This window comes from Rhinopithecus roxellana, chromosome 3 (assembly GCF_007565055.1).
Source record: "Rhinopithecus roxellana isolate Shanxi Qingling chromosome 3, ASM756505v1, whole genome shotgun sequence".
Classification (NCBI taxonomy): domain Eukaryota; kingdom Metazoa; phylum Chordata; class Mammalia; order Primates; family Cercopithecidae; genus Rhinopithecus; species Rhinopithecus roxellana.
Genome location: NC_044551.1, coordinates 11,504,734 through 11,517,715, shown reverse-complemented (window position 1 = coordinate 11,517,715; position 12,982 = coordinate 11,504,734). Strand labels below are relative to the sequence as shown.

General features: G+C 34.3%; 1 protein-coding gene across 3 annotated transcripts in view; it reads left to right on the top strand.

The window, feature by feature from the left end:
* NDUFS4 (NADH:ubiquinone oxidoreductase subunit S4) overlaps positions 1 to 12,982 on the top strand; it is a 129,231-nt gene that overhangs the window by 79,145 nt on the left and 37,104 nt on the right. For all 3 annotated transcript variants that reach the window (XM_030927683.1, XM_010376268.2, XM_030927682.1), the window contains exon 3: positions 11,416 to 11,588. In XM_030927683.1, the coding sequence (XP_030783543.1) occupies positions 11,416 to 11,588 (173 nt within the window). The remainder of the gene's footprint in view (positions 1 to 11,415; positions 11,589 to 12,982) is intronic.

The following is a 12,982-nucleotide window of genomic DNA, read 5'->3' as shown; positions in this document are numbered from 1 at the left end:
AGGTGTGGTGACTCATGCCTGTAATCCTAGCACTTTGGGAGGCCAAGGCGGGTAGATCGCCTTGAGGTCAAGAGTTCGAGACTAGCCCGGCCAACATGGTGAAACCCCATCTCTACTGAAAATACAAAAATTAGCCAGGTGAGGTGGCAGGCGCCTGTAATCCCAGCTACTTGGAAGGCTGAGGTGGGAGAACTGCTTGAACCCAGGAGTCAGAGGTTGCAGTGAGCTGAGATCACGCCATTGCACTCCAGACTGGGCAACAGAGCAAAAACTCTGTCAAATAAATAAATAAATAATCAACCAACCAACCAACCAAAAAATCCATCCAGACATGGTGGCTCATGCCTATAATCCCAGCTACTCAGCAGGAGGTGGATTGCTAGAGTTCAAGACCAGCCTAGCAACATGGTGAAACCCCGTCTCTACAAAAAAAATACAAAAAATTTGCCAGGCATGGTGGCATGTGCCTGTAGTCTTAGCTACTCAGGAGGCTGAGGTGGTAGGATCACCTGAGCCCAGAAACTCAAGGCTGCAGTAAGCCATAATCATGCCACTGCACCCTAGCCTGGGTGATGGAGTGAGATCCTTTCTCAAAATAAATAAATAAGTAAAAATTTTTTTTAAAAATCCTGAAGTATTGGGTTAAAAAGCAAATCCATTTAGCTGCTAAAAAGTTGAAATTATTAAATGTTACATTTTTGTAATTGTAAGTATTAAAAAATACATTAGTTAAATAATTTTCAAAATGCTTCTGTTAAACATACTGGTTTTCATCAAGGCATTGATCCTTAATTGATTTGTTAAGCATATTTTTCAACAATTTCAGTTGTTCCAAAGTTTGAACTTAGAAAACTAAGATTTTTAAGTTTTCCTTATGAAAATGCAAAAAGGTGTTCCAATAGATTTTTCTTATTTGGGGGAAAAATTGTATTTTTATATCATTTTTCTAAAATTGCATTCATCATAAAATAGTTCCTTAGTAGACTTGATTTGGTTATGTCATATGTCAAATCATATACTACTATTAGGGGGAAAATCTTTTGAATACCCATTGCAAAGTTTATGACTGACACTGCTATAACAAAAGATAGATTAACAAGAAAAAAGCATAACAAATGTTTTACTTACTATTTATTTTTTAAAGAGATGGGGTCTCCCCAGCTGCTTTCAAACTCCTGGCTTCAAGCAGTCCTCCCACTTCAGCCTCCCTAGAAGCTGGTATTACAGACGCATATCACTGTATCCAGCTAACAGATTTTTTAAAAAAACAAAGTTCTACAGGCAATGGCAGTCTGATAGATTTTCCTGGTTTGCAGTTTGAATGTCGTAAACGTTGTCTACACATGAGTTGTTGTGATTTCTCTGAAGTTTCTATCAATTTTTCCAGCCTCAGTTTGTAAGACTTCAGGAAAAGGGAAGTTTTAATTTCAGTAATTCCAAGTCAAAGGTTGGGAGAAAACTGGAAATATTAGTTTGGACAACTGTAGTTAGATATTAGAAGAAACCAGAAGAATTTAGGATTCATTCCAGTTTGTAGGTAAATAACAAAACTTCAAAAACAATGTGCTAGGATCTAATAGGTGCACTATAGTTTTTTTCTAAAACATAATTTTTCTTTCTACAGTCATCATTTTTATCAAAGATAATCAAACTAAGACTAATTTGTTTTCAAAGTAAGTTTAATCATACTAAACTTAGTGGTATGGTTTGGATCTGTGTTCCTACCAAATCTCGTGTGGAGATGTAATCCCCGACATTGGAGGTGGAGCCTGTTGGGAGGTAATTGGATCATCGTGGTGGTCCTTCTTGAATAGGTTAGCACCATCCCATCTGTGCTGGTCTAGTGATAGTAAGTAAATTAGTTATCATGAGTCTGGTTTTTTAAAAGTGTGTAGCATCTGCCTGCTTCTCTCTTCCTTCTGCTCCAGCCACATGAAGATGCCTGCTCTGGCTTTGCAGTGAAAAGTAAAAGCTCTCTGAGGCCTCCCCAGCCATGCTTCTTGTACAGCCTGCTAAACTGTGAGCCAATTAAACCTCTTTTCTTTATAAAATACCCAGTTTCAGGTATTTCTGTATAGCAATGTGGGAACAGACTAATACACTTGCCTGATTATTTACATTAAGTGCAGCATAGGCTCTTTTTAAGTCTGTTTTGTTGGAACTTTTCATGAGGAGTCTCAGATTGAATTTGTGAAAGCCTCTCGAGACTAGAAGGCCAAGCCAAGGACTCTTCCTAAGACTTTGCATTCCTAGAGATTAGGTGAATTCCTCTTTGAGGTCCCCAAATATCCTGAGGTTCCTGGGCCTTCCAAGAAGTGGCATTCCTTACTCACCTAGCTCTAAGGCAACCATACAGCCATGTATTCTAGTTACCAGGCCAGTTTTTTAACCCATAAGGGGTTTTTATTGGCTCCATAAAGTCAAACTTAGTTTCTTAAAGTTATTTGGTTGTATTTGAAAATAAGACATTCTAGTCAAAGTCTTGGTAATATAAGCGGTAAATACACAATTTCCTGTTACAAGAACAGATTCTTTCTGAACTTGTGCAAGTAACTATGTTATATAAAAATAAGAATACTTGCTAATAGTTCCTGAATTCTAGAAGGATTATGCAGGGAGAGAATTTTTTCGATTTTTGTTTATAAAAGTATACTTTACCAAATTGCTGTAAGCTATATAGATAGCTTAAAAGAAAAGAAAAACGAATTTCCTTAAATCTGGAAAACAAAACATTAAAGACCCGCAATGTTTCAGACAAACAAACAATTATCCTCGTGAGTTCATTCACCTTCATGTAATTAGTTCTTGTTCTGCTTGATCTTGATGAGCAGTTTCACGAACCCGTAAGTTTCTACATTCGAGTTCTGGAAATTCTTATGCAATCCAATGGTATAATCTTAAAGTTACCAGAAATCTGTGTTCCAGAGTACTTGTCCGTCTTTTTCATTAATCCTCTTGAAGATGAGGCAACTTAAACTACAGCTCACTGCAAACACTTTCAGAAAAGAATCAAAATATATAGTAACTGTCTTACGAATGACAGAAGACTTAAACTGGCCGTGGTTAAAAGTCTGATGACTGTTCATTATCATAATGATGCAGTTGGCAAGGAAGTTTGGCAGTTTTTTGGTATACAAAATGTTAACATACTAGCCAGAATTATGACCAATAGCATTACACCAGAACATACCAGAATTTTTGAAATGTCAAATAATTTATGGAACGTTCATTAAAACATACTCATAATAATTTTGAGAAGTCTGAACATCACTTATTATTTGACAGTGCTTCCCATATAATTTAATATATCAACTAAGCCTAATTAATATCTCCAACAGGTTGAGAGACAAATCCTTTGAGACTTTCCAGGGACCCTCTGGAAAGTTCCAAAATTAGAGGTTTAAAAGACATTCTAGTCAAAGCCTTGGTAGTATAAGCAGTAAATACACAATTTCCTGTTACAAGAACAGATTCTTCCTGAACTTGTGCAAGTAACTATATTGTATAAAAATAAGAATTTTACTTTAAGAAGTAAAAAAATGTCAAAAGGTTTAAAGCATTTGATTAAATAGGCCCATAGGGCACTGTGAAACATTACCAGTGACAAAAGATTTTAAAGGCAAATACAGAAAACTACATAGTTATAAATATGTGGAGCTAAATAATGAGAACAAATGGACACAAAGAGGGAACAACAGACACTGGGGCCTACTTGAGGTAGGAGGGTGAGAGAAGGTAGAGGACTAGAAAAAAATAACTATTAGGTACTATGCTTAGTACCTGGGTGATGAAATAATTGTCCACCAGACTCCCATGATATGAATTTACTGATATAACAAACTTGCACTTGTATTCCTGAATCTAAAATTCCTGAATCTAAAAGTTAAAAAAAAATTATCTTGATAAAACACAAAATCTTTGTTTATTTGGCCAGTTACTTAACAGATAACGGAAAACCTTCACTTTCTTAGACCAGTACTCCAGGAAAATTTGTCATTTTAACAGAGAAAACCAAATTTCTAGTTTTGCATCAGTGTACTATTAATACTATAGCTATAGCTAATTTTAATAAAACTATGTAAATGAATTCATTCAATCTCAGCCATCTTTGACCACATGAGATAAGATGTTTTTTCCCCAAGATTCCTTTTCCATAAGCCTTTTTTAGTCTTGAAACAAATATCCAACTGCCTTTTCTTCCTGCTTTTTTCTCTTATTCTGGCAAACCATTCATTTTACTTTAGCACGGAATTAATTTACTCTCTTTTCCCATAATGGAAAATATATCCTCATGCCTTAGAATTTCTCTTACCAAAAAATACATCCTTTATTGCATATTTTTTTGTATAAAAGTTGTTTCTCTTCACCCTTCTAAATTTGTAACTTAAACAATATATATATATTAGAATTTTAATACTTCGCAATTGTGAACTGTCATATGGTAATATTCTGTAGATTAATATTATGATTTCTAGAAACATGCTTATAGTACAATTTCTCATTTTTATTAACAGACTAAATATGTTTAGATACTCTATAGTGTATAAAAACAATATGCCAAAAGTATATAAATTCAAATTTATGTTCAGCAATTAATAAATTCAAATTTATTTTACTAAGAAATGACCTAGACGTTTAATGAATATCTGTTACTTAATCTTACTTAAGTATAACTTTAAGGTTGCAAGTTACCAAAAAGATTTTGGAACCTCTTTTTAAGTTGACATCTTGTATAAAATGTTATTATTGAAAAGTTCACTTACAAATTTTACTCCAGTTATATTTATTTAACTTACTTGTGCTCAACAATTATACTCAAACTGCTCATGACAACTTCTTGAGACATTAAACAAAGCTAAGCATCATTTTATTTTTCTTGTTGAAAAATCAGGCAATTATCAAAAATATCATAGAAGCAAAGAAACTAAATAGTTAAACTTATGTTTAAACTTGCTTCTTTCTCTCTCTTTTTTTCTTTTAGTAACAGTTGTCTCCCTGAAGTTTTTATTTCTAAAAGATAACTGTTGAGTCCAAGAGAAGACAGGTAGGAAATTTACATCTCAAAGGCACAGAAAAAGAATGTAAGTTTTTTCCAAGGAGGAGTTTTGTAACATATTTTTGCCTATTATCAAAGATTTTTCTTATGGAGGTTGTGGATGAAATTTTTAGGTGAGTGAGTGACTGAAGAAACATCTAGCAGTTGTCTTTCCCCAAAGTCCATCTAAGTGAACAAAACATCCATTTCTGTTTTCAGATAGTTTTTTTTTTTTTTTCCTCTTCTCAGCCTTACGTGGTTGCTTTTGGGATACCTTGAATCCCTGGAGAGTAGGGGTACTTGAAGTTCAAATTACTGAGGGGCTGGAGTGGAAGGAGAGGGAGTCCAGCAGGGGTAGACAGAAGGATGGCAAAGTAGGAGCTTGAAGGGGAAAATATCAAGATTCAAAGTTACTTTATGGAAGATCAGAAGGAGGAAAGGGGAGCAGAAGAAAATGGAAAAAAAGGTCCAGAAGGAAGAGGAAGGAGCCAGTGTGGGCAGTATCTTAGTCTATTTGTGTTGCTGTAAAGGAATACCTGAGACTGGGTAATTTATAAAGAAGTGTATTTGGTTCATGGTTCTGTAGGCTGTGCAAGAAGCTTGGTGCCAGCATCTGCTTCTGATGAAGACTTCAGGCTGATTCTGCTCATGGCAGAAGGTGAACGTGAACTGGCTTGTGCAGAGATCACATGGTGATAGAGGAGGCGAGAGAGAGAAGTAGTGTGTCAGGCTCTTTTAAACAACCAGCTCTTGGAGGAACTCTTGCAGAAACTAATAGAGCAAGAACTCACCCATTACCACAAGGACAGCACCAGACCATTCATGAGGTATCTGCTCCAATGACCAAAACACCTCCCATTAGGCCAAACTTCCAACATTAGGGATCAAATTTTAACATGAAATTGGGAGGAGACAGCCCTTTCCAAAGATAGGCAAAACGAAAGAAAAGACCTTTGTTGTTATAGTGGTTATGGATCTCCAGTTTCCCATGAAACGTGGCATGCCTGAAATCACGCACACATTAATCTGTGACATTAACTAAGTGACTGACCAAGCAGCTAAGGTTGAGATGACAGAATCCCCTTAAAGACCGGGATCTTTATTACAAACTTCCCTAAGAGCCAGTGTGGTTGGACAGAGAATGTCATTTAAAAAATGTTTAATTGTTATTTTCTTGAGGACAGAGATCTTGTTTTCACTGTTGCTCATTGTGTTCGGTGTCTAATATGTAGTAGGTGCTAAAAATACGTCGAATAAATGAGAAACATTCTTTTTGTTGTCGAAGGTAAGCACTTCACATATGTTATTTAGTACTCATTTTAGCATAGCAAACTGATTTTATACATGATGAAAAAGGAGAGGTCTATTAATTTGCCCAAAGTTGAGAACTGGGATTCCAACCCAGTTTTGACTCAGCCCTTTGCTTTTAGCCAGGGCTTTCCTGCTCAGAAGGATCTAGGAGTGGTAAAAATAGTTTGAGATTGAAAAACATGTCTCTACTTATTAGTTTTTTACTCCTTATTTGATCAGTAGCATCATTTGCATGAACTATTTCTATCATATTATCCACAGCATTTCATTTAAACTACACTTTTGGCTCGACAATAATTTTGCCCAGTATGCAAAATATAACAGATGTCACATTCCAACACTTAATTCATTGCCTGGTTGGACTCCAACATCAATTTGTTACTTTAACAAACAAACAAAAGTTGTTTCTACTGGCACAACTCAAATTTATTTTTATATTTTTTATTATATCTGAATCCTTATGGCCCCTAAGTTTTTAGAAGTGTTCAAGTTCTTCCACAGTAAGTAAATAGATATGATAATGCTATCTGCCAACTCTTTATAGTTTTTAAACTATAAAATTTATTTTGTAAAATGTCCTTATTTATGAGACCTTTAATGAGTTTCTTGCTTTAAGTATCTGTGGGTTACTTGAAAGAAAGTCTTTATTACAGGCTTAAGACTTGTTTTTCTTTTAACATCTTTCTTGGTTGAAATGGAATATAAATTCAGTCATCAAATTTAGATTAGTTTTAGCTGTAAATAACTAATAGTCTGCAATAGAACAAGTTTCTATAAGCAGTATTTTTAATGTTTCAGTATGTACTCTACTAAAGTAACTTTTCAGCATTGATTCATACTAACATGCAATTTAACGAACTTACTAGGAAAAGCATGGTAAAAATTTTGGATTTTCTGGGTATACTGAGAGATCTAGCAAAAATGCATCCCAAAGTGCAAAAACCTTACATTTATTTCTCTTTATGACAAGTGTAAACTGTTAAGGTTAAGTGGGTGGGGCAACCGGAAGTAATTACTAAGGCCAGTGGCATTTTTGTGGTTTAATAAAGGCAGAAGCTAATTATTCAGTTTTTATTTAAGTGAAATGGTGCCAAAAAGGAGGTTCCTGCAGAGCAGCTGCACTCCTTCAGTGTTACCCTAATTTACCAAAGACACAACTGTCACAAACAAAACTTTTAAACTTGATATATAGCCACAAAAGTAAGGAGGCTTTTGTTTGGAGTGCATGCAGAAGAACTCCTTTATACAAATCAACCGGCAGATGACGGACAATGATGAAAATTTGATTCTTTGAAGTCATAATAGTCATTGAAATGTGTGAAATTCTGGTATTGAAAAGAGAGCGGCCAGCAAGACTCTAAATCCTGGGTGGTTGCAAGAAGCTTGCTGGGAGGTTTTTCTGCATTTTGACACCAACTTCCCATTGCTTGTTCCCTGCTTCCTTTGTTAAAGAAAAAAAAAGTTGAATTCACAGAAGATAAATGGAGACAGTTGATAACCGAATCATACAATTTTAATATGGAAAACTAATATTTTATCATGGAAATTGGTATTTGAAAGAATAAAGTTCATATACATATACTGGTACATTCATAGTGATTTTTAAAATTCCTCTTCATTTATGTAGACTTGTGAAATGGCGGGTCAGCTATCATCTCCTCCAAAATTTAAAATTGTTGAAGATACAGTATTGAAAGAATGAACTTTGGAATTATGACATGCATCTTTCCATTAGCAAATTTTGACTTGAATGCCCTTAATCTTTGAATTATCATTGACTTATTAGTTATCATTTATTAAAATAGCATATTGTACATAAGGTTGTATTTCTGAAACTTTATTAGGATAATGACATTAATAATGGAAACATAGGTTTCATACTTGACCCAACTATTCAACAATTAAAAGTTTTAAAATTCAATAAATCTGTGTATATTACTTATGGAGTAGCTTGTTTTATTAGAATTTATAGATAATTATTAACTGGTGAGTCTTGAGGTTCTTCAGGTGCCAGCGTGAAGGCTTTTCATACCTATGTGATTTCGTTTTTTGAATTATTATTTATAAATTATTTATCTCTGTTTTACCAGTAAAATGAGAAATTTGTAAAAGGCAATAGTGACGTCTTTCTCCAAAGCATTTCTAGCTTTTCTAAATAGGTTTCAAAAACTCACAGGTGATCCATATTGCCATACAAAAGTAGAAATCCATAAGGAATACAATTAGTTCAATATAATTTAAATAGTTTGCAGATTTTAAATTTTTTTTGTGAAAGTTAGATCTCAGGTAGCTCCGTGAGAATTTAGAGGGAACCACACAAAGCGTTGAAGACACAAGTAGAGTTCAGCATAGCGCCTCATAGTTCTTTTCAAATGTTACATTGTTTTCATGGAATCTTGGAGTGGGAGCTTTAACCCATTGAAATGCACTTAAAGAACAGGTTCTTCTGTCACTTGCCGAAGCTGTGTGGATGAAATGATAACAATAGGGTGTCGTGATGCATTTTTAAAGTGTGAGAAATCAGGTTGTCTAGACTGAGAGTGTGCCTACAAGGACTAGGAATTTTAGAGCCTCTGTGCCCTTTAGGTGTCAAGTATATGAGAGATGCCAAGCCTCTTTATTCTGTCTTTGGCAGCAGCTCAACTGGGCTGTAGTACCTTACATGTCTTCTGCATGCAAAAACAGTGATTCTGTGTCATGACAACTTGTGTTCCCAAAATCAGAAACCCACTTGTTCAAATGCCAACTTTAAGTTACGGGAAGATATCAAATAATTGCCGTAATTTGAGGAGACATGGAAGTTTGGTAGTTATGAGTTCAAAATATAAATAGCTTAGCAACATTGTGTAGACACTTTTTAAAAAAGGTTTTCTATGCTAAAATTTATACTGTCCTTTCTACTTTGTAGATCAAATACTGTTTTATAGTATAAATCAAGAAATACTATTTCAATTTTTTTCAAAACTTGAAAAAGTTTAAAATCTTAAGTTTTTTAATCACTTTGACATATATGTATCACAGTATAGAAGTAGGTAAAGTAAAAGTGTGTCCTCTAATCTTCCTGAGGTAACTAGTGTTAAGAGTTTAATGTGTTTCCTTCCATATAGTTCTAAAAATAGACATAATTTACAGCTCCAGCTTTTATGAACTCAGCTCAGAACAGAGGGGATGCTTTGGAATTTGGAAAAGATGCCCCACCCCATAATTCTATAACATGCTTATAGTGTTTGTTTATACCCAGCTTAAGCTGTATATAATATTAAATAATAAACTACTATGGCAGATTGCAAGTATTACAGTGAATTCAAAGGAGGATTTAAACATTGAGGACTTCCCAGGAGTTGAGCCACTTAAGCTCTTAAGTAGAGACATACATGCTTCAGGAAGTCGTTAAATGTAATAGTGCTTAAACTTTTTTTGAAGTTGAACGTGAATATTAAAATTACCAATTAAAATATTTCACACCTTTAAAAATCATGTGCCAACTTCACTCATTTTGTTTTTACTTTAACCTAGATATAGAGAAACTTTAAAAATAAATAAATGTAGGCACATATTAGAAGTGCATATTTGTGTAAATATTTATATGGATAATTTTGATAGTTTCTCTAAACAGACAAGCTGTGACAAAGTAGCCACACCTAATTATTGATGCAGGTGGAAAGGTATTGTGTTAAATAGAGGATTGGTTGCCAACTAAAATAACTTTAAAGAACTGGTTTTTAATCTTGTGGATAGAGAGACTAGTCAAGTCAGAAATGTGCTTAAGTGTTTTTCCCACTAGTACATACTGCAGCTACTAAGTATTCTTGCCAATTATTTGGTTCATAGCATTGATAGATTGAAACTACAGATAAACATTAATCTTCATTAGGGTGTGTATTATAATGACATAAAAATTCACAGACATTTTCTAGTTTTCACAAGTTTAGTATAATCATTTTTATGTTAACTCTTGTTTTTACCAAGTTATCCAAAATTTACGTTAGTAAGTGAACCATGATTTTAAAATGCTTCATTATTAAGCATATGGTTGACCCCAGTGTGATTTACTGTGATCACATAAAGTATTTTACCATTACTAAATGGAGGTTTAATCCATTTATGTCTGAGGTTGCAATTTTTTGAATGTTTGCAATCAGACCTTGGCAATGGCCTTGAGCAGTAGGATATAAATAACTCCCACATGCTTAGCGTTCCAATAATGGAACAGTAGGCATAAATAGGTTTTAAACTCTGAATTACTTTACTAATTTGTGTCCTGACTGCCACTATATTTTGATAAATGTATCTACTCTGGGGCATCAAAATTCTGTGCATTTTTAAAATGAGCATTTGTTACTGGGTAACATTATAGAAAAATCGAGTTAAACTTACCATTGATTTCATCTCACATTTTGGCAAGAATTGTGCCACTGTTTGGGATTACTTTTGCAGAATATGTTTGATTGTATCATTTCTCTAGTAGGTTTCACCAAAGGGAGATACATCAAAATGCTAATTAAAGTTGTTAATTTTAATTGTTTACAAAAAGTTCAGGTTTCCCTCTGAAGGTAATGCCTTGTGGGTAAGCAATTTGACACAGAAACTATAAATAACAGATTGTCTTCTATTTAAGATTTAAATAAACATGCAAATAAAGATATACTTTTTATATCCCCTTTTCATATTTCCTTTATATTTTTTCTCCTCTGACTAGTTCACACTTGCTCACAAAGTAAGAGCATTGTTGACTACAGGCTCTTCTCCTAGCAAACAGTCTCTTCAGAAAATACCAATGCTTTGTTGGACAAAAGGGCGTAAATTTTTTTACAATCCTTTTCCACTGTCTCCTACCACTTCCCCCTAATAAACCATTTACAGGTATCTAAATAGCAATTTATGTTGTAAAGTATCAGAATGGTAGTGAAATAAGCCAGAAAGTTTCTCTCAATTTATGAACAAATCGGAATGGAGTTGTATGAACATAGGAAACAACAAAAGTACATTAGTGAGTATGTAGGCTGTTTAAACATGTTTTTTTTTTTTTTTTTTTTTTTTTTTTTGGGGGGGGGCTTGTTTTTCTGTAGGATATCACTACTTTAACTGGCGTTCCAGAAGAGCATATAAAAACTAGAAAAGTCAGGATCTTTGTTCCTGCTCGCAATAACATGCAGTCTGGAGTAAACAACACAAAGAAATGGAAGATGGAGTTTGATACCAGGGAGCGATGGGAAAATCCTTTGATGGGTTGGGCATCAACGTGAGTACTTTAGTTTAATGTGAATATTGTCAGCTCTCTTTTTCTGTGTAAATTTTTATTTTAAATATGATTTCAAACTCCTTTATGTACAGTATACTTAGGACAGTACTTTTTGATGCTGTGCTCTTAGCACAATAAACTGTGACATAGTCTTTTTCAGAGTACTACTTATTAGATAAAAATGACTGAATTTGAGAGCACTGTTATGGAACTCAAAGCTATGTATACAGTAGTCCCCCCTTATCTGCAGTTTTGCTTTCTACGGTTTCAGTTATCCGACGGACGGTACAATAAGATATTTTGAGAGATGGAGAGAGATTACACTTACATAACTTTTCTTACAGTATATCATTATAATTGTTCAGTTTTTTTACAACTTATTGTTAATGTCTTACTATGCTTAATTTGTAAGTTATACTTTATCATAGGTCTGTGTGTTTAGGAAAATATAGGATTTGGTACTATTCATGATTTTAAGCATCCACTGGCATTCACTAGGAGTTTTGGAACTTGTCCCCCCTCCTCAGATAAGGGGGAATACTGTTTTATCCAAGATACTGTATGAATGGTATTTATAATATAGTGACACTAACTTGTCTTAAAATTACAGTAAACTTCTTTGTAATATATTATATATATATTATATATATCTTTTTTATTTGTGGGAGGGGTAAGAACTAGGTGAATTTAGAAATTAGCTAACTTGAGGGAAACTTGTAAGTTCCTGAGGTATTGTGATTAATAAATTACATTTTATTTTTATTTATTTATTATTTTCTTTAGAGATGGGGTCTCGCCCCCTTGCCCAGGCTGGAGTACAGTGATGTGATCCTAGCTCACTGCAGCCCTGAACTCCTGGGTGATAAAGCAGTCCTCCCACCTTAATCCCTCAAGTAGCTGGGAATATAGGTGCATGCCACAGCTCCTGGCGAATTTTTTTTATCTTTTTGTAGAAATGGAGCCTCGCTTTGTTGCCCGGGCTGGTCTCAAACTCCCGGCTTCAAGCGATCCACCTACCTCAGCCTCGAAAAGTACTGGGATTACAGGTGTGAGCCACCACGCCCGGCCATTGAATTGCTTTTTAACAGTGTGTTGGAATAAATTCTTGTGGTACTAATGAAGTCAGTGACCTAATTCTCCATAATGGACTAGGGCCCAAATGTTAAATAGAAGGGCTGATTCTAGTTAAATTTAAAAAGCTGACATTAGAGAAAACATTAGGCAGATAAGCTAGAAAATTGCCATTCATATTGAAACTCTTAGAACATTATATGTGTCCAGTCTCCAGTTGAAGGCAGTTATAAACTTTAATTAGAAAATGTAGACTATCTTGTTTTAGAAAAGTATAATATGCAACATCATTTCCTGTTGATTACTTGGGAGACTTTTTTTTT